The 23347-nt window shown below is 36.6% G+C and overlaps 1 protein-coding gene across 5 annotated transcripts in view; it reads left to right on the top strand.

The window, feature by feature from the left end:
• Window positions 1-251: 251 nt before the first annotated feature.
• The window catches only part of ppfibp2a (PPFIA binding protein 2a), a 28830-nt gene continuing 5734 nt past the window's right edge, over window positions 252-23347 (top strand). The window contains exons 1-16 of one of the 5 annotated variants that reach the window (XM_030129946.1): window positions 252-531; window positions 2976-3062; window positions 5156-5269; window positions 7024-7155; window positions 12020-12112; window positions 14493-14604; window positions 14815-14847; window positions 15459-15520; window positions 16166-16244; window positions 16424-16548; window positions 18140-18207; window positions 18292-18352; window positions 18586-18724; window positions 20042-20183; window positions 20309-20437; window positions 20646-20796. In XM_030129946.1, the coding sequence (XP_029985806.1) occupies window positions 484-531; window positions 2976-3062; window positions 5156-5269; window positions 7024-7155; window positions 12020-12112; window positions 14493-14604; window positions 14815-14847; window positions 15459-15520; window positions 16166-16244; window positions 16424-16548; window positions 18140-18207; window positions 18292-18352; window positions 18586-18724; window positions 20042-20183; window positions 20309-20437; window positions 20646-20796 (1575 nt within the window). In that variant the 5' untranslated portion in view covers window positions 252-483. Of the gene's footprint in view, window positions 532-2975; window positions 3063-5155; window positions 5270-5804; window positions 6153-6657; window positions 6918-7023; window positions 7156-12019; window positions 12113-14492; window positions 14605-14814; window positions 14848-15458; window positions 15521-16165; window positions 16245-16423; window positions 16549-18139; window positions 18208-18291; window positions 18353-18585; window positions 18725-20041; window positions 20184-20308; window positions 20438-20645; window positions 20797-23347 lie in introns of those variants that run through there. The other 4 variants (XM_030129964.1, XM_030129956.1, XM_030129971.1 and 1 more) reach the window with 4 other exon arrangements.

The raw sequence follows: 23347 nt of genomic DNA on the forward strand, positions 1-23347 counted from the left end.
AGCTATAGGGGACATGCAGGGAAAGGAACAGGAGAAGAAAGGAAGGACTGAAAGAGGATGAGAGATTATTAGATGCAGCACTGGAGAAATGTGGCAAATTATGAAGCAGTTTGAGTTGAGTGTGTTTGAGAGAGAAAGCAGGAGAAAAGGGAGGGGGGGACTGAAAGAGGTATGAAAAGTGAAGAGAAGAAAGAAAGGGAGTCGAGCCAACTGGCATAGTTGAAGTTATTTGGCTGGGCTCTGAAAGTCTCAGACTGCCCAGACTTTAAACCACAGGGACCAAGGTCCTCTCTGCTCTTTCTACAACTGCAGTATGGTGGGTCTGTAAATGGAGAAAAGCTGCATCGAGAGTGCACCACTATTAGGAGTCAGTGTTAGGTCTTTCTGTGGATTTTTGTCTGTTTTTCCTACTTGGCAATTCATAGCACTGTCAAATTCTGTTGGTATTTAACATTAAGACCGACTGTGCAATGGGCCTGCAGGATGGAGTATGATATTGATTTCTACAAACATTTTGCCTGGCTTAGGAAGGTAAGACATTTTCATCTTCAACGACTAGATTTTTGATACTTATATAGTTCATTACAACTGCAAAAATGAACTTTGCTGTTTATTTTGGTTATGCATTGTTGATGCTTTAACTGTTGTATTACTGTTATGGTGCACACTGGAGGAATACATATGTTTTGTTTGTGGACTACGGGGGTGTGCTGTAGAATATGCCATATGCACACCCACACACATATACAATATATATAATAAAAGCATATTCATTTGTTGCAAACTTGAGGCAATTCTCGCTTTAGGCTTGATGGCAAAATTTGAGCTTTGTGGAGCAGTGATTTTATTTTATTTTATTTTTTTACCATAACTTGTTTTAATGTCTCTGCAAAACATTTCTGCAGACTAGTGTAAATCCATTTTTCTACACATTATACACAGTGGATTTTCTCATGCATTGCATTGCCACTAAGGTGACGTATTGTGAATTGTTGAACGCATGATACGCTTGCCCATAAGGTGAAACGTTTGAGGGTGAAGATAAATGGATAGGCATGTCAGATGAGATCATTTCCTGCCTCTTAAACCTATAGGGAACCTTTGGACAACACATACCATCATGCTGCCATTAAGAAGTCATTATTCCTGAGTCCTTCCATTAAGTTATAATTCTTATAGACTGCTAGACCCATAGAAGAAGCAATCGCATGCATTCGTTCGCCTGTTGTTGTTTATTTTTGTTCTTACTGCAATGACTGTACACATAATATTGTACTTCTAAAACACATCATTTCAGCAGTTAAGTCTGAGGTGCATAAACAACTACAGACTTGATGGTATCTTAAAGTCAGTGCAAACCACTTGATCACGGTGATGGTGCTGGGTTATGTGAAGTTTCTATGATTGTGATCAAAAAGGTTAAATTTCTGAAGTTGAAGCTTATGTTGTTGTGATTTTACTTTTCTAGCACACTGATTGGTCTAAAATATTCTTGACTACACAAGCAGCTCTGAGCTAAGATTTCAACCAACATGTTTTTTTCCCCCCCCATTAACCCATAAGAACCCAGTGTGACTTTTGTGTCAGTTCTCAAATGCATTTTTTTCTATTTAACCTTTCCTAAAAGATTTATCACCATATATTATAATATTATCCTCTGAATTTTGCATATTTTCCAGTGAAAATCATCTATTTTCCTATGTTCAATTCACTGATCATGTAGCTCAGGGGTGTCAAACTCATTTTAATTCAGGGGCCACATACAGCCTAATGTGATCTAAAGTGGGCCGGACCAATAAAATAATATAAATAATAGGATAAGAACATTTGAGTGAAAAAAGTAAATTCCCAATGAAAATGTTTAAATTTACGAATTGTACTTAAACATAACACGAACTAATAAGAACAACCTGAAAATTTTTTAGTAAAATAAGTGCAATGCTAACGATATTCCACCTTAGTTTATCATTTATACATGTGAATCACAACTTAGAGATCACAGTGGATCTACAGAAACACAAAACATCTAATAACTGGCAGAGTATTATTAAAGTTCCACATACTTCTCTTAAGACATTTTACATATTCACATTTTTTGTAAAAGGCTAGACTGTAAATGTAAACATTTTTGTGTAATTTTACTTTTTTTTTTTTTACACTACAATAGAAAAAAAATTACAGTTTTCATTATTTATAGGTTATTATGATAGTACTTTACTGATCTGATCCACTTTAGACTGAAATGACCTAAAATGATTTTAACATCCTTGATTGTTAATTTCTTCAGTGTAATTTTTACATTTCACAAATTTATCCCAGGGGCCAAATAGGACCCTTTGGCGGGCCGGATTTGGCCCCCGGGCCGCATGTTTGACACCTGTGATGTAGATGTTCATAAAAGCTCAGATTAAAGTCAAAGGTTATTATATCAAAACAGAAAAAAACTGAAGAAAAAGTGACTTAAAAGTACAATATACTGTATTATTAACTGAACATAAACCCAGTGTCTTCATACACTGTCACTGATTCAACACCATGGGTTTTACTGGCGAATCAATGTTGTAGAAGATGACAGTGTTTCCATGTTCACTACGGAGGCTCTGAACGTCCAAATGGGTCACATCTAATGACCATGAAAAGATGACAAACTGTATTTTAAATTACACCAATTATTTGTTAGTGGATTTGTGGATCAACCATTTAGATCAGTAGATACTTTTGGTTGACAGTGGATCTTCAGGTCTGTATGGGTTAATAAACTGGTATTAAATATTGTACAACATTTAATGCTGGATTAGGACTTGTAAACCACTTACATATTTGTTCATATCCTATCCACTGACACAATACAAGACCAAACCTACATGTGTACGATTCTCTGTGTGAATGTATTTCTGAATCTGTGACATCATTAAAGCATAATAAATAACCCACTGGCAAACGTTCCATGCTAATATTTGACCTTTATTCTGAAGGTTAACCTCCATTCACCTGGCAGCAGTGAATCCTACCAGGAGCGGTTATCACGCCTGGAGGGAGACAAAGAGTCACTAATTCTGCAGGTGAGATTTGTCATGTAGTTGCTTTGAATGGTTTCGCCTTTTTGTTATTCTTGCTGTTGACTTAATCTCCCTCCTTGTTTGTGTAAGATAACCTTTAAATGTGTTAAAATAAATGGTGACATGTCATATTAAACCTTAAGCCAGTGTTTTTCAGCCTTGGGGTCGGGGCCCCACGTGGGGTCACCCTGAATTCAAATGGGGTCGCCTGAAATTTTACAGTAATTGATAAAAATAAAAACATACTAATGAAAAATATATGGTGTGTTGAGAGAGACAATTTCAATTTCAATTATTTTATTTATTGTTTTTAGTTTTGTTTTTGTTTCTTTTGTTTTTTCTCCTTTTTTCCTATGTTTTGTATTAAGTTTGTGTCTGAAATAAACTTAACAATCATAATACATAAAAGACATGACAAACTCTGAAGCTGAAACTGAAGCACTGTGGTTCTGTTTATCTGTCAAATGTTCATTGCAGTCGGTTTAAGATGCTGCAGCCCTTTCATAATTCATAGTTTGAGTTATTGTTTGTTCAGTATTAATTGTCAGCCTTGTAAATACAAGCTGGACTGACTGTACATATCCTGACCAAGGAAAATAAAATTCTCGCTTTGTGCAGTAATCTACACCTGGCTTTTCTGCCTCCGTCCATAATAATATACATTATATAGACTAAATGTTGTCTAAAATTAATGTTTATTTGCATCATAGTATACCAAACTATTACAGGATCAAAAACAAATTGTTCATTCCTTCATTCATTCGTTATCTGAACCCGTTTTATCCTCACTAGGGTCACGGGGGTCACTTGGAGCCTATCCCAGCTACTTACGGGCGAATGCGGGGTACACCCTGGACATTTCGCCAGTTCATCGCAGGGCTGACATATAGAGACAAACAATCACTCTCACATTCACACCTATGGGCAATTTAGATTAACCAATTAACCTATCAGTGCATGTGTTTGGATGGGGGGAGGAAGCCGGAGTACCCGGAGAGAACCCACACAGACACGGGGAGAACATGCAAACTCCACACAGAAAGGTCCCACCCCCCCGTCGACTGGTGTTAGAATTGAACCCAGGACCTTCTTGCTGTGAGGCACGAGTGCCAACCACTGCACCACCGTGTCGCCCCAAAAACAAATTAATTTTAGCAAAAAAATGACTCCATTTTCAATGTCTGGGGTCGCCAGAAATTTGTGTTAAAATGGGGTCACAAGCCAAAAAAGGTTGGGAACCACTGCCTTTAGCATTCCTGAATATCCGCTCATATAGGTGAATGAATTCTACTGGCTAGGAGCCTGCTCAAATAAGAGTGGATATATAACACTGTGCTGTCAGTGGGAACAGCTTCTGAACACTGCTCATATCACATTACTCTGTTAGAGCTGAGGAAGAGAGGGTGAAAGGCCAAAGGTAGACTTAAGTATTGTGTTGTAAAGATTTCGCAACTACAATCTTTCTGTTTCACTGCATGGGCCAAGTAACAGTAATAAAGTAGGTTGGGTGAACTTACGACACTAGAATGTCTTGTTTTGTGTAATGCATGTCTTTGTGTGTTTAGGTGTATGGACTGCTGAACGAGCGATTATCTGATGCACGTTTAGGCATGCACTGCACTGCTTTAGCATGTTTGTGAGTGAACAGGTGCCTTTCTTGTTTGCTGAGGTCTCAGGAAAAATATTACTTTTGTCAAATGTGCTTCTGTTTGTTGGTTCGGTTGTGTATTAGCAGTGTATTTGTTAATATGTGGCCTTAATAGTTTCTCTCCAGATTAACATTTAACCTGCATTCTGCTGACACACTGAGCCAATGGAGTCTGACAAGTGCCTACTGAGGCACAAAAGATCATTATAACTCAGAGGAAATATTTGTACTGTTTGATCTGGCACAGATGAGGAAGTTTCAACAAAACACCAGGAATTAAATTAAATAGCTGATGTTCCCTCATGTGTAATGTGTTGTAGTTAGAAGAGGAAATATGTGACTACGATGCAGTGCTGAGATAAAGAAAAAGGTGAAACTAAATAATGATTGTCTAGTTTGAGTGTAGAAAAATGAATCTCATTTATCTTTCTGTTCATTAATACCACAGGTGAGTGTGCTAACAGACCAGGTGGAGGCTCAGGGGGTGAAGATCAATGATCTGGAGAGTTCTCTGGTGGAGCATCAGCACAAGCTCAACTCCACAGAGGAGATGCTACAGCAGGTACACAGCTTCACAAAACCCAGACTGTAATGCACAATGACAACTTATATCAAAAGCCTCTCAAAAGCAAATGTTTCATCTATTACCGGATTAACCTCAGGGAAACTATTTTCAGATATCTAAGGCTTGTATGTTCATATTATTTGATGAGTATGTAATGAAATATGACAAGGCTCAGACTGTCCTTTTTCAGTCTTTCCTCAAAAGCTGTATAATGCAGCTCAGGATGAGTTCTGCTCCCTGGGAAGAAATTCCTTGCTTAGATTCCAATATATCAAGCAGCAGATTGCCTTGACAACCAAAATATTTAGGAAGCCCAGACTCATTCCAGGACAGTGTCTCAGAGTGTTTGCGTGGTCTGTGCAAGGCCAGACGGTTCTGTCTGGGCAGGTGATTACAGCAGAAGTAGCCACACCCCCACAACCTGTAACCACAACTGAGGACTGCATGCTCAAACACACACACACAGAGAGAGAGAGAGAGAGAGAGAGAGAGAGAGAGAGAGAGAGAGAGAGAGAGAGAGAGAGAGAGAGAGAGAGAGAGAGCGAGCTACGTCAACAGAGACAGACAGCAGAGGAAAGGGAAGACAGATACAGTAAATTTAGAGTTTAGAAACAGCTGAAAACGTTGCAGAAGGGAGGGAAAAAGCGTAGGGGTGGTGCTCCTACAAGACTGTATGAGTGTATGCCTTTGACATTTTACTCTTCGCTCCTGACTTTAATACTACAACAGAGACTTTGCTAAACACTGACAAGGACACTGAACGGAATGGATGTATGAAACTTTAATCTACTGAAACTACAAGACATTTAAACCACATCCATGAGGGAGGTACTTCTGCTTTTCATCTGCTGCAGACAGACACTGGAGCAGAATGAATAAGGTATTATTATGCAGAATAAATTTATCTTGTACTTAAAATCTGCTCTCTGATAAGATTCTAGAGTAAAGCTCAGAGTTTATCACTATGTGCAGCGCTATATGTGTGGAGTATACCAAAGGGCAGCCAGGACTGGTTTCTTGGAGACATGGTCATTATGAGGCTTTGGACCTGAGCCGTAAATCTCTTCCTGGTGACAAAGCTCTAATATTTTCCATGTGCACTCCAAAAGAAGCCCAGATATTTTCCAAAGCCAGAGTTTTAAATGGATATATCCATATGTACGGTTTGTCTTCTTCTTATGCTCATTTCTTCATGGCTTCTAAGTGATTTAACACCTGCTTGAGCTTCAGCTAAATTCGTAATACATATGTCTGCATAGTCTGGCTCTGCACTTAATTCTGATGACCGTTCTCTGTATGTCAGGAGAGTAAATATTCACAGAAAGGTGGAAGATTCATGATAGTCTCCCTCGGTGCCAAGTCTGAGTGACAGCAGCTCACAATGACAGAAAAATACACCTGTTGAAGTTATTTTAATATTCTTTCTAAGAATACTTCGCAAGCCGCCGGTACTTCTCTCCCTCTCTCTCTCCCCTTCTGCTGTGTACTTTGAGAGAGCTGTGAAATAGGCATTATAAATAGTGGTCATGGGTTGTGTATATTTAGCCGCTCAAACTGCGTCTGAAACCACTGGGTTTGTCTGAGGCGACTGTCATTACAGAACTAGTAGCTTGCTGTGACTCACACTTAATGCTGCCTTTGTTCGGTAAGTATCGAGCAAGGTATGCACCGAGTGGATTATATGCAGCCTGTACTTTCAGTGTGTCAGTTTGTGTTTCATGCTTTCTTGATTGCTGTGTTGTTGATGACAGGAGCTCCTGCATAGGACGTCACTGGAGAGCCAGAAGTTAAGTCTTAAGGGGGAGGTGTCCTACCTGAAACTGAAGCTGGCAGACATGGAGGGAAAACAGAACCATGGGACTGAAAGGCAACACAAAGCAGAGGTAGGACTTTTTATATAATGTTTGAATATTTATTGTCAAGTAAATGGGACATATTTATGGTTCACAGCTAATTCTTAGTTATCTAAAGTAGGTTGTCTTTTTTGGGGGTTATCAAAAGTTCAGTTCTTGGTATTATTTTGCAGTCTCACAGGCAAATGACTTCATATTTTGACACATTGAGGACTGTTTTCATTGAGGACTTGGTTTAGCCAGAATCCTCAGGAACACTGTTTTGCTTCAGGGTTAGGAAATTTGAGCCTAACTCTGCCAAAAGTGATGAGGGTACACACAAAAATCTGCCTTGTGTTCTGACGGATTTAACCTTGAAGTCAGCTGCTGAATTTATTGGAGTCCATAAACACTTTCTGAACGGATGGAGAGTAACATTCACCCAGACTGTGACTGTGTTATTCCTGGGCAAAGTCTATAGGAAAAAAAAAAAAAAAAAAAAAACATTCACGGGGGTTTAAACTTTTTGTCCGGAATCATTAGCTTATAAGACTGCTGTGTTGGTTTACAGACATCCTGGGCACTTTGTGACCATGTGAATAGGAGAAAAGGAAAACTTCTTTGCAACACTAGTACCAGACAGGATACTGAAGTGTATGTAGTTACTCTCAAAACACTGCTGGTCAAAGAGTCTTTGTGTCCTTAGGTTAATAGAGTTCAGGCATAGCAAAGCTGGCATGATGGATGGCAAGCCAAATATGAGTGTGTGTAGGCTCCTGCCCAGAGAGTTCTGCTCTGGTTATGGCTGATGACTGAAGATTGAGGTGACCATTCTGTAAAAAGAAAACCCCCCACCCACTGAGGGCATATTATCTACAACATGTACTGACATTTATACAAGAAAAAAAAAAGACATTCCTTTGAGTATTGCAGGAAGAAAGGATACATTATACAAAATCATTTTTAATCATACACTCTTTTTCATCATCTGCAAAAATAGAGAAAAAAAAAATATCAGAGCCACGTGCTGCCTGTACTACACAAACATGTTCACACGTGTATGCACGCTTGTGATTGCACACACATAGACACTGTAGAGTCATGAAGCTCACAGTTAAATTTAGCCACAGAAGCACTCCATATCATCTGTCACATCCTCTGTACAGGACTCCAAGTGAGACTTCCTCTGTCCACAGTCCGAGCATAACTTGGCTGCTGTTTACGCTGTTTCTGCACGAACATGGACTAGAACACGTCTAAAGTAAAGAAAGCCTGTTCACCCGCATTGCAAATATATCAGATTACTTGATAAATTGCAATAATAATAATAGAAAACAAAATGGTTGTTCAGGTTCTGTAATCAAACTGCAGGCAAATGTGGCCCAAATCGGATTTTTTTGCCCACATGTGACCTGTATCCGATCTGTTAAAGACAGTTTGAACAGCACAAATCCAACCCAGGCCACTTTCATATGTGGTTCTAAATTTGATACGTATCTGGTATTTTGCAATGTAACTTCAGTCTGAACAGCCAGGTCGCATTTATCCGACCTTTCCGTAATTGAAATGCGACAAACGTCACAATTCTGCGTCCCAGGAGTGTTACTTCTGTAAACACAGTGCGTGCCTGCGTGGTCACGTATTACGTCAGGACCTCTTTTGCGCATGAGGGTCACTTCGGGGTCGCATTCAGTTCATACTCAAAACTAATGGAAGTCGTATTTAATGTGTAATATGAACGAACACACAAAAAAAATTGGATTTCACAAAAAAAAAAAAAAACGAACTGTACATTATGACCTGCTGTCTGAACGTAGCTAAACAAAAGTATTCTATATTTCCAGACAGCTGACCCAGTTTATCTATATGGAAAACAGCAAAGATATATATTTATTAGTATCCTCATACAGTTCACATGGCTTTATGATTCAGGAGAACACTTAAGCCTTTCATGCAAGAATTATCAGAACCTTATTCAAGATTTTTTTTCCTGACTGTTTTTATTCCTCTTTAGGCATAAAAAAAAACAATGTGATTGAAATTTTTTCTATTAACCTATTTTTCATGGAGTTACAAAAATATCCACCCAGCTGGACACTATACGTTTAATTTTTGAAGCAAAGAAACATGCATTTACTTATTGAAACTATGAAATAATTTTTTTTCAATGCTGCTAATCTGAAGTTTTCTCACATTTTTAACATACTATAATACTAATTATTACTCACTCCGATAATATGCAATAAAAAAAACAACTTTTTGTTAAAAAAAACAAAATAAAACAAAACGTGTTGATTACAGTCTAATAACAATAGGCAATTTATTTACACTCAAATATTTTACTGCAGATGAGGTTTATCAAGAACAGGAAAGTTACAGTACACAGTATTCGAAATCTCTCTGACGGGACATTTTAGAGACAATTTGACAGATTAGTGTTGCTAAATGACCCACAGTCTTACTTTTAAATTCCTTTTGCTTCAGTTGGACAATAAACAAGGAGCTACTTTATATTGAAATAAATGTTGAAATGGCAATTAATGAAAGTTCGCTGTCTGATGGGGGATTACTGTGTTTTGACCAATAAGCGTCCACTGTGTTAGCTGATATCCAAGTAAAACAACAAAATCCATGAATATACAAGAAAACAGCTGTAGATTAGCAGTCCACTGTAGTGACCATTATGCATGAAAGGGTTAAACATGAGGTAATGACAGAACTGATGGAAGAAGTCACCTGTATGAAAATGACACACACTTATTGTATTTCCGTTCATTCTCAGAATTGTTATTATTTTTCTTTCCACTTCACCACAACTGTTAGAGTGTGGTGAATTTTATTAGCGAGCTGCAGGAGCAGATGTGTAGGTTTCAGAAGGAGATCAATAACAAGATCCAGGAGAAAAAAGCCTTGGAGATCCCCACTGACAGCAGCTCTGTAGAAGCATCTCCTTCTGGGTCCACTGAGGGGCAGGGCTCAGACCCTGGTCCTTCCTCTGACAGAAGCCTTGGAGTAATGAACACAGTAGAAGAGGCTTCAGATGGGTCCGATGGGAGCGCACACAGCCTCGGAGAGAATAGCTCAGATGCAGACCAACAGTGCCACTGTGATGGACAAAGTGTAGGCGAGGCCCGTCTGCATGATTTTTGTCCAACTGTACCGCATGGGTCATGTCACTTTTACACTTATGATGCATTCAAAGGCAAACTGATTTATGCAATAATCTAGTACAGTCAGATGTTTCTTTGACTATGGGTGCTTCTATGAAACTGGTCCCTAAAAACAGGACATGGGGGACAACAATTCAAACCAGATGTAGACTAATATTATGAAGCAAGTTTGGAAGCACTCTGGGTCTATTTTAAAAATAAATATTTACTTAGATAAAAGAGAAACTATTTTTAAGATAAAACACATTTTTATACTATTTTTATACAAAAATCCATGTGTAACATGCTAAAAAGGACACAGAGATTACACGCTACTATTTTTTCGAATATCTTTTTATTCTCTCTTAAGTACATTTTGGAAATCGAACAAAAATGGCCACTGTTGCAAAATCACTGGCAATTTATTTGTGTTTAAATGGGCAAGTTCCGCATGTAACGTGAGTGGACACAATGGGTTACACCCATGGGGGTTATGCATGAAACTTGGAATGAGACTGCAGATTCATGCAAAACCTACATGTCCGGATTAGAAAAACCACTAGGATCATCATATTTAACACAGTGTCTTTATTTATTGCACTATATAAGACCATTTCAAGCCATGTTTGCCAGATCTAATGCATTGACTCCTAGGTTGCTTTTCATGTCCCAATTTTGGTCCGATTTTTGGCCCCGATATTTTATTAAAAATCATTAATTTTGGGATGGCTCAGAGCATAGGTATAATTTTTTTTTGCATTTATTTGAGGTCATCATTAGGTACATCCTGGGGGGAAACATGTCTACATTTTACTTTTATTATTGGGTCTAAAAAGCTTGCAAAGTGTCAGGTACCAACATAAACCCAGTTTCATAGAACCACCCCTATAAGCTGGTCAGTCGGATTGGAAAAACATAAATGCATAGATATTTAAAATTTAACATCGCTTTTGTGCAAATTTAATCCCAGCACTTTAAAAAGACATGTAGGGATAGGGCTGATCTGTTGAGTAACTTATTATTCAACCATGGCCATAATGTGCTGTTTATGCTGACTTTTATGTAAAACGTGTATGTTTCTTATGAACAGGCAAATGTTTTAAAAGACTATCACAAACTAATGGGAATAAATATTTCCTTTTCCTTTCTTTTTCTAAGTAAAATGCATACTTATTGTTAAATCTGTTAGGATACTGGTCAAATACCCCTGCCATTTAGTTTCTAAAATCAATACTTAGGACTTATGAACCAGTTTCATTTCCATCCAATAGTGCATGTGTGTGATATTCCTGCTATTACATATTACATGTGTATTTTGGTTATAATTTTTGTTATTCATTCAGCTTTGGCAGCATTTCTCTGCATAAACAATCCACAATTACTCCCATAATTAAATAACACCATAACACCATAGACTTTTTGCTGTGTGGATTTTCAATATTTTTTTTATTATTATTATTATTGTATTCAGAAGGTCATTGCTGAGGATGCAATGATGCCTTGTTTTGATCAGGAAAAAAAAAAGTGAAACTGGGTTAATAGTTTATATTTGACCTGAGCATAAAGGGGGATTAAGAGATTGCTTCTAGTGTGTATAAAACTAATTAATGCATTTTATTCAGTCTAACTGAGTGAGTGTTATGTGAAAACATCCTGCAGATTCACTAACAGAACCCAGGTATTTGATCGAGCTGCGGGGATGCTCTGCTTGTTTGAAGGTTGCAAATGAAATTACGGAGCTAATTTTCCAACGCTTTCTGTTGCAGAGTTTAATTAAGGAGCTCAGGATTCTCAAGGACAAAGTAGAGCACCTGGAGGATCAGAAAATTCAGTATGAGAAGAAACTCAAAGCAACAAAGGTAAAGTTAAGTTTTGACTTTCATAGCGTCTAGTCTTCGAAACACACAATCTGTGCCCAAATTCCACTGCTAACTGTCCACTCAACTTTCCTAAATGCTGTCCAATCTGATGTTCCAGCCAAAAGAGTGAGTCATTTTCTTCTGCACACACACTTTCTCATTCACGGACACCTATGTTTCCCTATGAAATCTGTCACTGATTTGACATGTGTTGTAGAAACAGATTTAACAATGTTTTAGCCTGTTTTTTTTATGTCTTGTTTGTTTACTTTGCCATTATGTCATACCAATAACTTGTTGAGCCCTCATAAGTTCTTTTACTGACTCCCACCCCTTGTTTTTTTTTTCAATCATATCATTCCCTCCCATTACTTTGACACATTTCTTTGACTGTTCTTGCTGTCTGATGTCTCTACTGCTTGTCTGTTGGATATATTACTATTCTTCTTCTCCTATCTACTCACACTAACAGCTGTTAAATGCAACTTCCTTCACAACAGTTAGGCTTCTGTACCAAATCTTCTATATCATTTTCATCTTTATATTATCAACAAATCACAATAATATTTTAATAGTTTCTAAAAGACATTTCTGAACAGTATACAGTCAGAGAAAAAATATTAGACCATCAAAAACAATGGTTATGCAATCAAGTACTAACTCCTGTGTGTATCATATGACTAAAACAGACAGGAAAGAAAACATGGAATGCCTAAAAGCAATGTTTTTGGCAGTACAATGCCATAGCTATTGATGTAAGAATTTAAGTGATTTTGGTTATTATCAAGAAAACATGGAAAATGGTTAGATATCAGTTCTGAAATTAAACTCTTATGAGCTACTTTTGTTGTTATGATATTTGTCTTAAATGTACCTTTAGTTGTACCAGGGAATTAAAACGAACAAGAAATTCCAGAAAACAGGGGTGGTCTAATATTTTTTTCCACGACTGCATATGTATGTGTGTATATATATATATATATATATATATATATATGTATATATATATATATATATATATATATATACTGAACAACAAAAGAAACGCAAGTTTTGGTCGTTAATTTAGGCAAGAGTTCAGCTGTCCTGTTGAGTTGTCAACTGAGATACACATTACAATAAGTGAGTTGTAACCATTGGAGCGTGTGTTTGCAGGCAAACACGACCACGAGTGGTGTTGAGCATGTGTACAAAGTATCGGAAGTGCGGTACGTTTTGAGTGATATGGTAGTGGGAGCAACAAATGGGAGTGGCAATTCCCTTTGTTTATCCGGGGGCTATAAAAAGAAATGGTAAGATTCAAAAGTTACTGCATTACCACGATGCCTCGCCTTAACGATAATCTGAGAGAACGCGCCATTGGTATGCTTGATGCTGGTTTAACGGCTCGCAACGTTGCCAGACGTCTGCAAGTGCACAAGTCCACCATCAGTAGGCTGAGGACATGATTCCATGACACAGGGACCACTCGGGACAGACCAAGATCCAGAAGACCGCGTGTGACCACCCGTAATCAGGATCGCCATATTCACTTGGCCCATCTCCATGACCGTCAACTCAGTGCTACAAGGACAGCAAGAGAGACCCACTGTAAATTTCACAGCTGGATATAAATATCTCATATGAAACCAATATTCATAATAAAACTCCCATATAAACCAATACCGAAACATACTTGCGTTTCTTTTGTTGTTCAGTATACATTCCTTGTTAAGTACAATGCATTTGTCATTCATCAGATATCCTATTTTCATTTCTGTCAACTGGATACTTACTAAGGATTGCAAGCACTGATTTTATAGAAATATCCAATTACTTTTATTTTCAAATTGTAATATTTACTTATATAATGTTATATTATTTCCACACATACTGTAATTGTTCTTTGTGAGTTCATTCATCTACCCTTCATTTTCCAGCATATTATTGCCAGACTTAGCTTTTGATGAAATATTTCAAATATAATGTGGTATATGCGGCTATTTACTATTTTCTCCCATGCAACCAAAGCACACTGACACACTGGTAAATAAATCCGACTCAGTATAACTTTACTGCATTGCTATATTGCCACTCTCTGTAACTTAGTTCCAAACAAACCACAGAGTGGCCTAATATTCAGCCCCTTCAAATCCAAGAATCTTTCTTTGTTGTGGGTGTTTTATACATGTGCTCTATAAATTTTACAGATTGCTTTGGAAATAAAAGAGGGGGTTTCAAGTGTCAGGATCCCTTTTAAGTAAAACTGATGGAGGTTCTTTGTTTTCATAGATGTGAGCTCATATCTGTGCTGTTTAAACAGACATGTGGAGGCACATATAGACTTTTGCAGAACTGCATGTTCTTTCTGATGAGATTCCTCGCTCTGTGACACCCACAGGCAGAGATCGGCAGCCTTCAGCAGCTTCTGTTTAGTAAGAACGCAGAGATCGAGAGCTTGCACACTCAGCTACTGGCCAGACCATGTCTTTCCTCTGAAAGCACGGAGAGAGGTAAGCAAAGCAGCCAGCCTCGGGCCTCCTACTAAGTTGCCAACAGCCACTCGCTCAGAGTTACCAAGCCTGATAGGTGACACAGTTAATGAGTCATTTTTGCATTTATTAAGTTGCAGTAACAGCTGTGGGAAAAGTCTGTTTTGGCCCTTAATAAACCATAATAAACTGTCTTATAATGGGTTTCTGTCTCTCTACCTTCTCTCTCAGAGGAGATGTACAGGAAGAGGCTAAACTCCAAATGTAAGCTTTGACAGCGCTTAATGAAAATCATTTCAACCCTATGGGCCATGTCGCTCTTTGATCTTTCCATTTGTTTCTTTGCTCCTGACAAGTCCATTATTTTATCTTTTGTTTCCTTCTGCTCTGAGGGGCAAATTTGACAGTCATCAACTGGTTTCCACAGTGACTTGATGCACTATCATTCCTCCCTTTGGCTCCTTTGCTGCCTTTATGGACTGTAAATGTCACAATATCTCATGTGTTCATAATTATGTCTGTCATAGATAAACACAATATGGGCTACTTGCTTTGTGTAATCACTGTCACTCACCAGCAATCCTCTTTTTGTGCCTGCAAATATCTGCAAAGAAAGAGCCTATGGTCTGTCGGTCCAATTATGTAAAAGCTGACATGGCTAAAGCTATGATTAGTAGATAAAAAGGGCTGGGTCTCTAAAAATATGTGGTATAGATGGCACTCTAGTGAGGAATAAATCAGCAACTTGCTAGCATGTTTGTACGCTTTTTTTGCTTTAACTCTTTGCCAGTTTGGGGGTTTTACAATATATGTAATTTACGAGACATAAACATGTGTTGTACAGACTAATGTTCAATAATGGACTTGTCTTTTAGACCAGGAACTGCACAGGCTTCGGAGTGGAATGAAAACACTGGTGGCTGCCAATGATGAAAAGGTAAGGTGCCAAAAAATTAAAACATCTTTTTTTTTTCTCTTTATAAATGGCTATGTTTAAGACGAGTGCAAAGTGTATTGCGGTCAGGTTACTAAAGAGTGTTACTGGGCTGCATATAAAAATACTATTATTATTGTAGGTAGCTCTTTTAGATGTTTCTCAGAGGTACCGCCCTCAAGTCATTTATAGTACAGAGGAGCTTTTGTATTCCCCCTCCCAGAGAGTCTTGGACTTTAAAGACTTACAGACGTGGGTCTACATGTGGCACACGAGTGAGGACACACACGTACACACACCCCAAGGCGAGCCATTTCAGGCAAAGCCACACTTAAGTAGGCCTAGATCTGCCAGGCCTAATTTTGGAGTGAGATGCATTAAGAGAACCATGGCAAAACCAGGCATGGGCACCACTTCAAATAGCACACAGTCCACACAGCTGGTTACCACAACTAAGATTTCCAGCCAGGCTTTTGTCAATCCCCTCCCTATCCACTACTTTGATGTAAAGGCCATATGGTGAAAGAGGGACGTTTGTGTGGCGTATTGCTCTGTAATAGACTGAAGCAGATAGTCCATATGTGTGTTTCCTAACCTTAGATCAACATCTAAATTGAGTTACGTTGACCTTGATCCCATTTTCTTCAGGACCGACGTATTGAGGAGCTCACTCTGCTCTTGAATCAGTGTAAGCAATTCAGAGAGGTTCCTCACAACACAAGGCAAGGTAATCAGCTTTTCCCTCCTTAATCCACAACAGAACTCGTTGTTCCTGGTCTCATTTTCTAATCTCAATAACAACATTATGAACAAAACGAATAAAGGCCACGTTGCTTCCTTATTTTAAAGTAAAATATGGCATTGCTTTAGACGCTGAAAACATGTTGTGATCATTTGTTACTATAGCTCCACCTGCTGTTTGTTCGACATCAAATGGAAGGACTTCATCAATAAGCAGTGAAGAAGAAGAGCATGGACAGATGAAGAATGCAGACTCTGCCAGCGCAAAATCCGAGGATTTAAAGTCAGAGGTGTGCATACCATGTTCATTCTGTTTTACAGGGATTATGACATGTCAGAATTTAGTCTGATATGTGTAAGATTCTGAGTTACTTATGGGATCTGACAGGAATTTAGGGTAGGTAGAAGGATGGTGTAAGGGGGAGGGAGACTATAAATTAAACTTCATCCCGCTCCTTTTTGAATGTTTTCTTCTTTTTTTAAGCGAGTCTTTTTGTGGTTTGGTCTTAATGTTATATTCGAAATAAATAAACAAACAAAAAGAAACAAAACATGTCTGCTACTAGGTAGTTGTTCAATTGCCCTTTGTTTCTTTCTTATTTTATTTTATTATATTTTATTTGTTTGCAAAATGCATATATTTACACATAACAGTGTGTTAATATTTACTGATATCCCTTACCAGTAATATATGGTGGGGTAGCGGGACAAATAAACAAGTGAAGCAAGATTGATGGCATTGCAGAGACCTTGTTAAATGACCCTGGGTGGTTGTATACTGATATTATCTGGGAGTGAGTGTGTGCATATGTGTGTGTGCGTGTGTGCAATGACAACTACCCATAACAACAATAAAACCAGTAATAATAGTTATTACCCTTACCCTTACCATTATCACCCTAGAAGTACTACTGACAATAGTAATTATTGAAACTCTGCTCTGTAGATTAGAATATTACAGTATTTACCCAGTCTGACAAAAATGGGTCACAATAGGACCATTCTTTGCTGTTTAATCCATAAAGACCCAAACATCCACTGTCGACCAAAGGTATCTACAGAGCTAAACTGTTTAATACCTGTTGATCCACTAATCCTATTAATACATGCAAATAATTGGTGTAAAATGCAGTTTGTCATCTTTTCATGGTCATCAGATATGACCCATTTGGATGTTCAGAGGCTCCGTAGTCACTGTGGAAACATTGTCTTCTTCTACAACATTGATTCACCAGTAAAATCCATAGAGTTGTGTGTGTGTGTGTGTGTGTGTGTGTGTATAAAACAATTTACTAAAATAAAGTAAACAATAAAAAAGCAACAAAATGACAAAAAAAACAGCCAAAGTAATGAATAAAATGAACAAAAAATAATAGCAAATCAACAAAATAATAAGTAACATGAACACAATTTGCTACAAATTGAACTAAATTGAAGATTCTTTTTTATATTAATAAAAATGATTTTAAAAAAGTTTGAAACATTGATTCACCAGTAAAACCCATGGAGCTGGATCAGTGACAGTGGATGCACACACTGGGTTTATGTTCAGTTATTGACATCTTTGTTGAAAAAGTCCATTTTTCTTAAGTTTTTTCTGTTTCTGATATAATAACCCTCAACTTTAATCTGAGCTTTTATGAACATCTACATGATCAGTAAATTAAATATAGGAAAATACACGATTTTCACTGAAAATTTGCAAAATACAGATAATAATATTACAATACATAGTTGTAAATAACTTAAGAAATGTTAAATACAGAGAAAACATCTTTTGGGAACTGACATAAAAGTCACACTGGGTCTTTATGAGTTAAACTTGTTGTTTCAAAATATATACTGTATCTATTTTTTACTTATTATTTTTTTTATCCACAGGTTTCTACAAACAGTTCTTCATCACGACAAACATCTCTTTCATCAGTCCAGAAGGACAACATATGCAGGTAATGAAATATTTTTTGCTAAGGGAAAATTCTAATGTCTCAGAATCAGATTTTACTAAGGGTATTGTGTGTTCATTTTCTCAGAACAGAACCACAGACATTATCCAGCAGCATGAATGACTTAACATGTGGGCCTTCACAAAAGGTAATGTTCAACTCTTGATTCATTTATTATAATCACTTAGCTTTACATGATTATATTCAATCCTAAATGATCTTCACCTTTACAATTCTACAGTATGTTTAATATATGACTCTGCTTCCCAGAGTTAAGACTTCAAATAAATAAAACCTTATGTATGTATAGTATTTACATCTGCTTGGTACAAATGTGATGCCTGATGACATTCTGTGTCTGTATCTGCGTGGTTTATCCAGAGTGGTGTGAATGACCCCAGAAGTCAGACGCTGCCTGTCATTTCCTCTCTGTTAGAGCAGAATGGGGTTGGAGGCAGCAGCAGTGAAATCCACAGTCAAAGGTCTCCAGATGGGAGCGAAGATGGAGACTCCAGCCAAAGTAAACCCAAAAATATTAAGTCAAGCTATAAATGGTGTTATTTGATGATATGATGGATAGTGTGCAGTAACATACCCTGTCATTGATTACATATGGAGGCAGACGTGAGCACAGTAATTCCCATGAGGCAGCGATCATATTTGGAGCAAACCGACCTCGCTCGACCAGACGACCACTGTACCTTTGATCATAGCTAATTGCAGAGGCCCTGACAGGGCAGAGGGATCGTGGGATAGACTTTCATCCCAAACACACCCTCTCTCTTTCTGTGATTGACCACATTCATCCCAGCTCCACCCTATCTCAGTTTAACTGACCAGTTTTAACTCCAGCCTCTCCCTGATTTTTGTTCTGCTACATTAATCTATAGAGTGGAGCATGACTTGTAGGCTGCTCATAAAAACTGTACCATGTAAAATTTAGCTGAAACCCTATCTTTTTATGTGGTATTAGCCTAATTAATTATTTGCTGAATTCGGTGGTCTGTAATCTGTGCACCTTAGAAAGTCAGACCACCGCACATGTTAAATTGAGCTCTTTCTGTGTGTTTTTAATAGCTTTCTTTGGAGTTTTTGTGTTGTGTGTTCTGGCAAAATCACAATGAGGCTTTGTCTAAATTAATTACTATGAAGTATTTTAACTCAAATGGACCCAGTGTGACTTTAGTCTCAGTTCCCAAATGAATTTTTCTCTCTATTTAACCTTTCCTAAGTGATTTATCAAGATTTATTATACTATTACCCTCTGAATTATGCTATTTCTTTTTAGTGAAATTCCTCTATTTTTCTATACTTAATTCTCTGATTATGTAGGTGTTCATAAAAGCTCAAAGAAAAGTCAAAGGTTATTATATTGAAACGGCGAAAACTGAAGAAAAAGGGACTTTTTCTGTAAAATCTATCATTAACTGAACATAAGCCCAATGTGTTCATCCACTGTCATTGATCCAACTCCATGGGTTTTACTGGTGAATCAATTTTGTAGAAGATGATAGTGTTTCCACGGTAACTACAGAGCCTCTAAACATCCAAATGGGTCATATCTGATGACCATGTAAAGAGGACAAACTATATTTTACACCAATTATTTACATGTATAGATAGGATTAGTGCATGCACAGTTTAGGTCAGTAGATGCTTTTTGTCAATAGTGGATGTTTGGGTCTTTATGGGTCAAGCAAAAGGAAACTGTGGAATAATAATTATGCACATCGTTAAAATACTGATTGTGGGATTCAACCATGCGTCTATATTTACACAGTCACACTTGTACTTTGTAATGTGTTCATTAACTATGTTTTTTGTGTGTTTTTTATAGAAAAGCCAGAGAAAACTGATGACAGCATCTCAAGTGATGCTTCTCCGGTGCATTCTGGGACAAATTCACAGACTGGCCAACGTACTATAGGTTCACCAGAGTATATGAAGAATAACAGGAGCTTCAAAAGGCTCTGGGGGAAGTGAGTGTGAAATCACTAATAAAAAGAAAATAAACATAATTTCTGAGCAAAAGAGCTTGCACTGTTTATGCTGAGAATGAAACGAGATCTAAAAACCTTCTCACACATTGTTTAACTTTGTGTAGACTTCGAAGAACCCAGTCTGGAGGGTTTCAGGGAGCAGATTCAGATGCTGGTCAGTTTAGGAGAGGGGGACTGCGTGCTACAGCAGGACCTCGACTAACTCGTACCCCTGAATCTCATGACTCTGAACGGTAAGACTCGAATTGCCTCTACTATTAACGTCTACTAAAAGAGTTTGATTCTCTTTGTTGCTGCTTTGCTCTCCCTGTTTCATTAAATTCTAGCGTTTACAAAATGCTTTATATGGCTGCAGTCCCGAGAACCTTAGTAAAAATGACTATATGAATGGCACATTTAACATATTTAAGTGTTTTTCTGATGTGTGCGTTTTTCCCACAGCGATATGAATATTCCATTCAGCCAGTGGACCAAGGAGCAGGTGTGTGGCTGGTTAGAGGACTATGGCCTCGGCCAGTATGTCAGTCTGACCAGACAGTGGGTTGAAAATGGTCAGACACTGTTGTCTGCCACACCACAGGACTTTGAGAAGGTGAGACGATCAAACAAGACAGATCATGTCACTTTAAACTAACATCTCACTATTGGATCAGGTACACGAGACCTCATCCTACCAACGAATTCAACACAAAGAACAGAACAGAATAGAACAGAATAGAACAGAATACAGCTAATGATGTTCATTTTGTCTTCCTCTAATGTAATTATACTTTTCTTTTTTCTTTTGTTCAGACAAGGTAACATCTAAAAACTATACCTTGTCTGAACAAAAAGAAAAGTATAATTATAGAATAGAATAGAATAGAATAGAATAGAATAGAATAGAATAGAATAGAGCTAATGATGTTCATTTTGTCTTCCTCTAATGTAATTATATTTTCCTTTTTTCTTTTGTTCAGACAAGGTAACATCTAAAAACTATACATTGTCTGAACAAAAAAAGTATAATTATAGAATAGAATAGAATAGAATAGAATAGAATAGAATAGAATAGAATAGAATAGAATAGAGCTAATGATGTTCATTTTATCTTCCTCTAATGTAATTATATTTTCCTTTTTTCTTTTGTTCAGACAAGGTAACATCTAAAAACTATACATTGTCTGAACAAAAAAAGTATAATTATAGAATAGAATAGAATAGAATAGAATAGAATAGAATAGAATAGAATAGAATAGAGCTAATGATGTTCATTTTGTCTTCCTCTAATGTAATTATACTTTTCTTTTTTCTTTTGTTCAGACAAGGTAACATCTAAAAACTATACCTTGTCTGAACAAAAAGAAAAGTATAATTATAGAATAGAATAGAATAGAATAGAATAGAATAGAATAGAATAGAATAGAATAGAATAGAATAGAGCTAATGATGCTCATTTTGTCTTCCTCTAATGTAATTATACTTTTCTTTTTTCTTTTGTTCAGACAAGGTAACATCTAAAAACTATACCTTGTCTGAACAAAAAGAAAAGTATAATTATAGAATAGAATAGAATAGAATAGAATAGAATAGAATAGAATAGAATAGAATAGAATAGAGCTAATGATGTTCATTTTGTCTTCCTCTAATGTAATTATATTTTCCTTTTTTCTTTTGTTCAGACAAGGTAACATCTAAAAACTATACATTGTCTGAACAAAAAAAGTATAATTATAGAATAGAATAGAATAGAATAGAATAGAATAGAATAGAATAGAATAGAATAGAATAGAATAGAATAGAGCTAATGATGTTCATTTTGTCTTCCTCTAATGTAATTATACTTTTCTTTTTTCTTTTGTTCAGACAAGGTAACATCTAAAAACTATACCTTGTCTGAACAAAAAGAAAAGTATAATTATAGAATAGAATAGAATAGAATAGAATAGAATAGAATAGAATAGAATAGAATAGAGCTAATGATGCTCATTTTGTCTTCCTCTAATGTAATTATACTTTTCTTTTTTCTTTTGTTCAGACAAGGTAACATCTAAAAACTATACCTTGTCTGAACAAAAAGAAAAGTATAATTATAGAATAGAATAGAATAGAATAGAATAGAATAGAATAGAATAGAATAGAATAGAATAGAATAGAATAGAATAGAGCTAATGATGTTCATTTTGTCTTCCTCTAATGTAATTATATTTTCCTTTTTTCTTTTGTTCAGACAAGGTAACATCTAAAAACTATACATTGTCTGAACAAAAAAAGTATAATTATAGAATAGAATAGAATAGAATAGAATAGAATAGAATAGAATAGAATAGAATAGAGCTAATGATGTTCATTTTGTCTTCCTCTAATGTAATTATACTTTTCTTTTTTCTTTTGTTCAGACAAGGTAACATCTAAAAACTATACCTTGTCTGAACAAAAAGAAAAGTATAATTATAGAATAGAATAGAATAGAATAGAATAGAGCTAATGATGTTCATTTTGTCTTTCTCTAATGTAATTATACATTTTTTGTCAGACAAGGTAACATCTAAAAACTATACCTTGTCTGAACAAAAGAAAAGTATACGAATAGAATAGAATAGAATAGAATAGAATAGAATAGAATAGAATAGAATAGAATAGAATAGGTTTATTGTCATTTACAATTGCTATACACCAATACTGGGTAGAGCTTGCCCTCTTCAGTGCCACTAAATAAAATGATGAATAGCAACAAATAAGACATCTAATACAATCCAAACACCCAATAAGATCAAACATCCAATAAACTCATGTTTGACTTTTTTGGATGTTTGATCTTATCAGATCTTAAAAGGCACTGGGGTATGTGATGCTTTTGTAAATTGGCATTGAGTGTAAAATGTTCTGATAATCATATTCACAATGGAAAACAGAAAACACTTCAAATGGTTCAAGTGACAAAATGTACAATACTAAGAAAAAAAGATAAGTCAGTGTTGAATCTGATAGCAGCAATGCATCTCCAAAAAGAGTCTCAGTTGAGACATTTGATATGTTTTCTTTGTTGCATTGATTATAGAGCACAGTATGGGTTTACACAATTTGTAAAACATTGCATTTAGTTTTTTACGTTCATTTTACACATCCAAACTTTTTTTTTTTTTTTTTTTTTTTTAAATTGG

Source organism: Sphaeramia orbicularis, chromosome 3 (assembly GCF_902148855.1).
Source record: "Sphaeramia orbicularis chromosome 3, fSphaOr1.1, whole genome shotgun sequence".
Classification (NCBI taxonomy): domain Eukaryota; kingdom Metazoa; phylum Chordata; class Actinopteri; order Kurtiformes; family Apogonidae; genus Sphaeramia; species Sphaeramia orbicularis.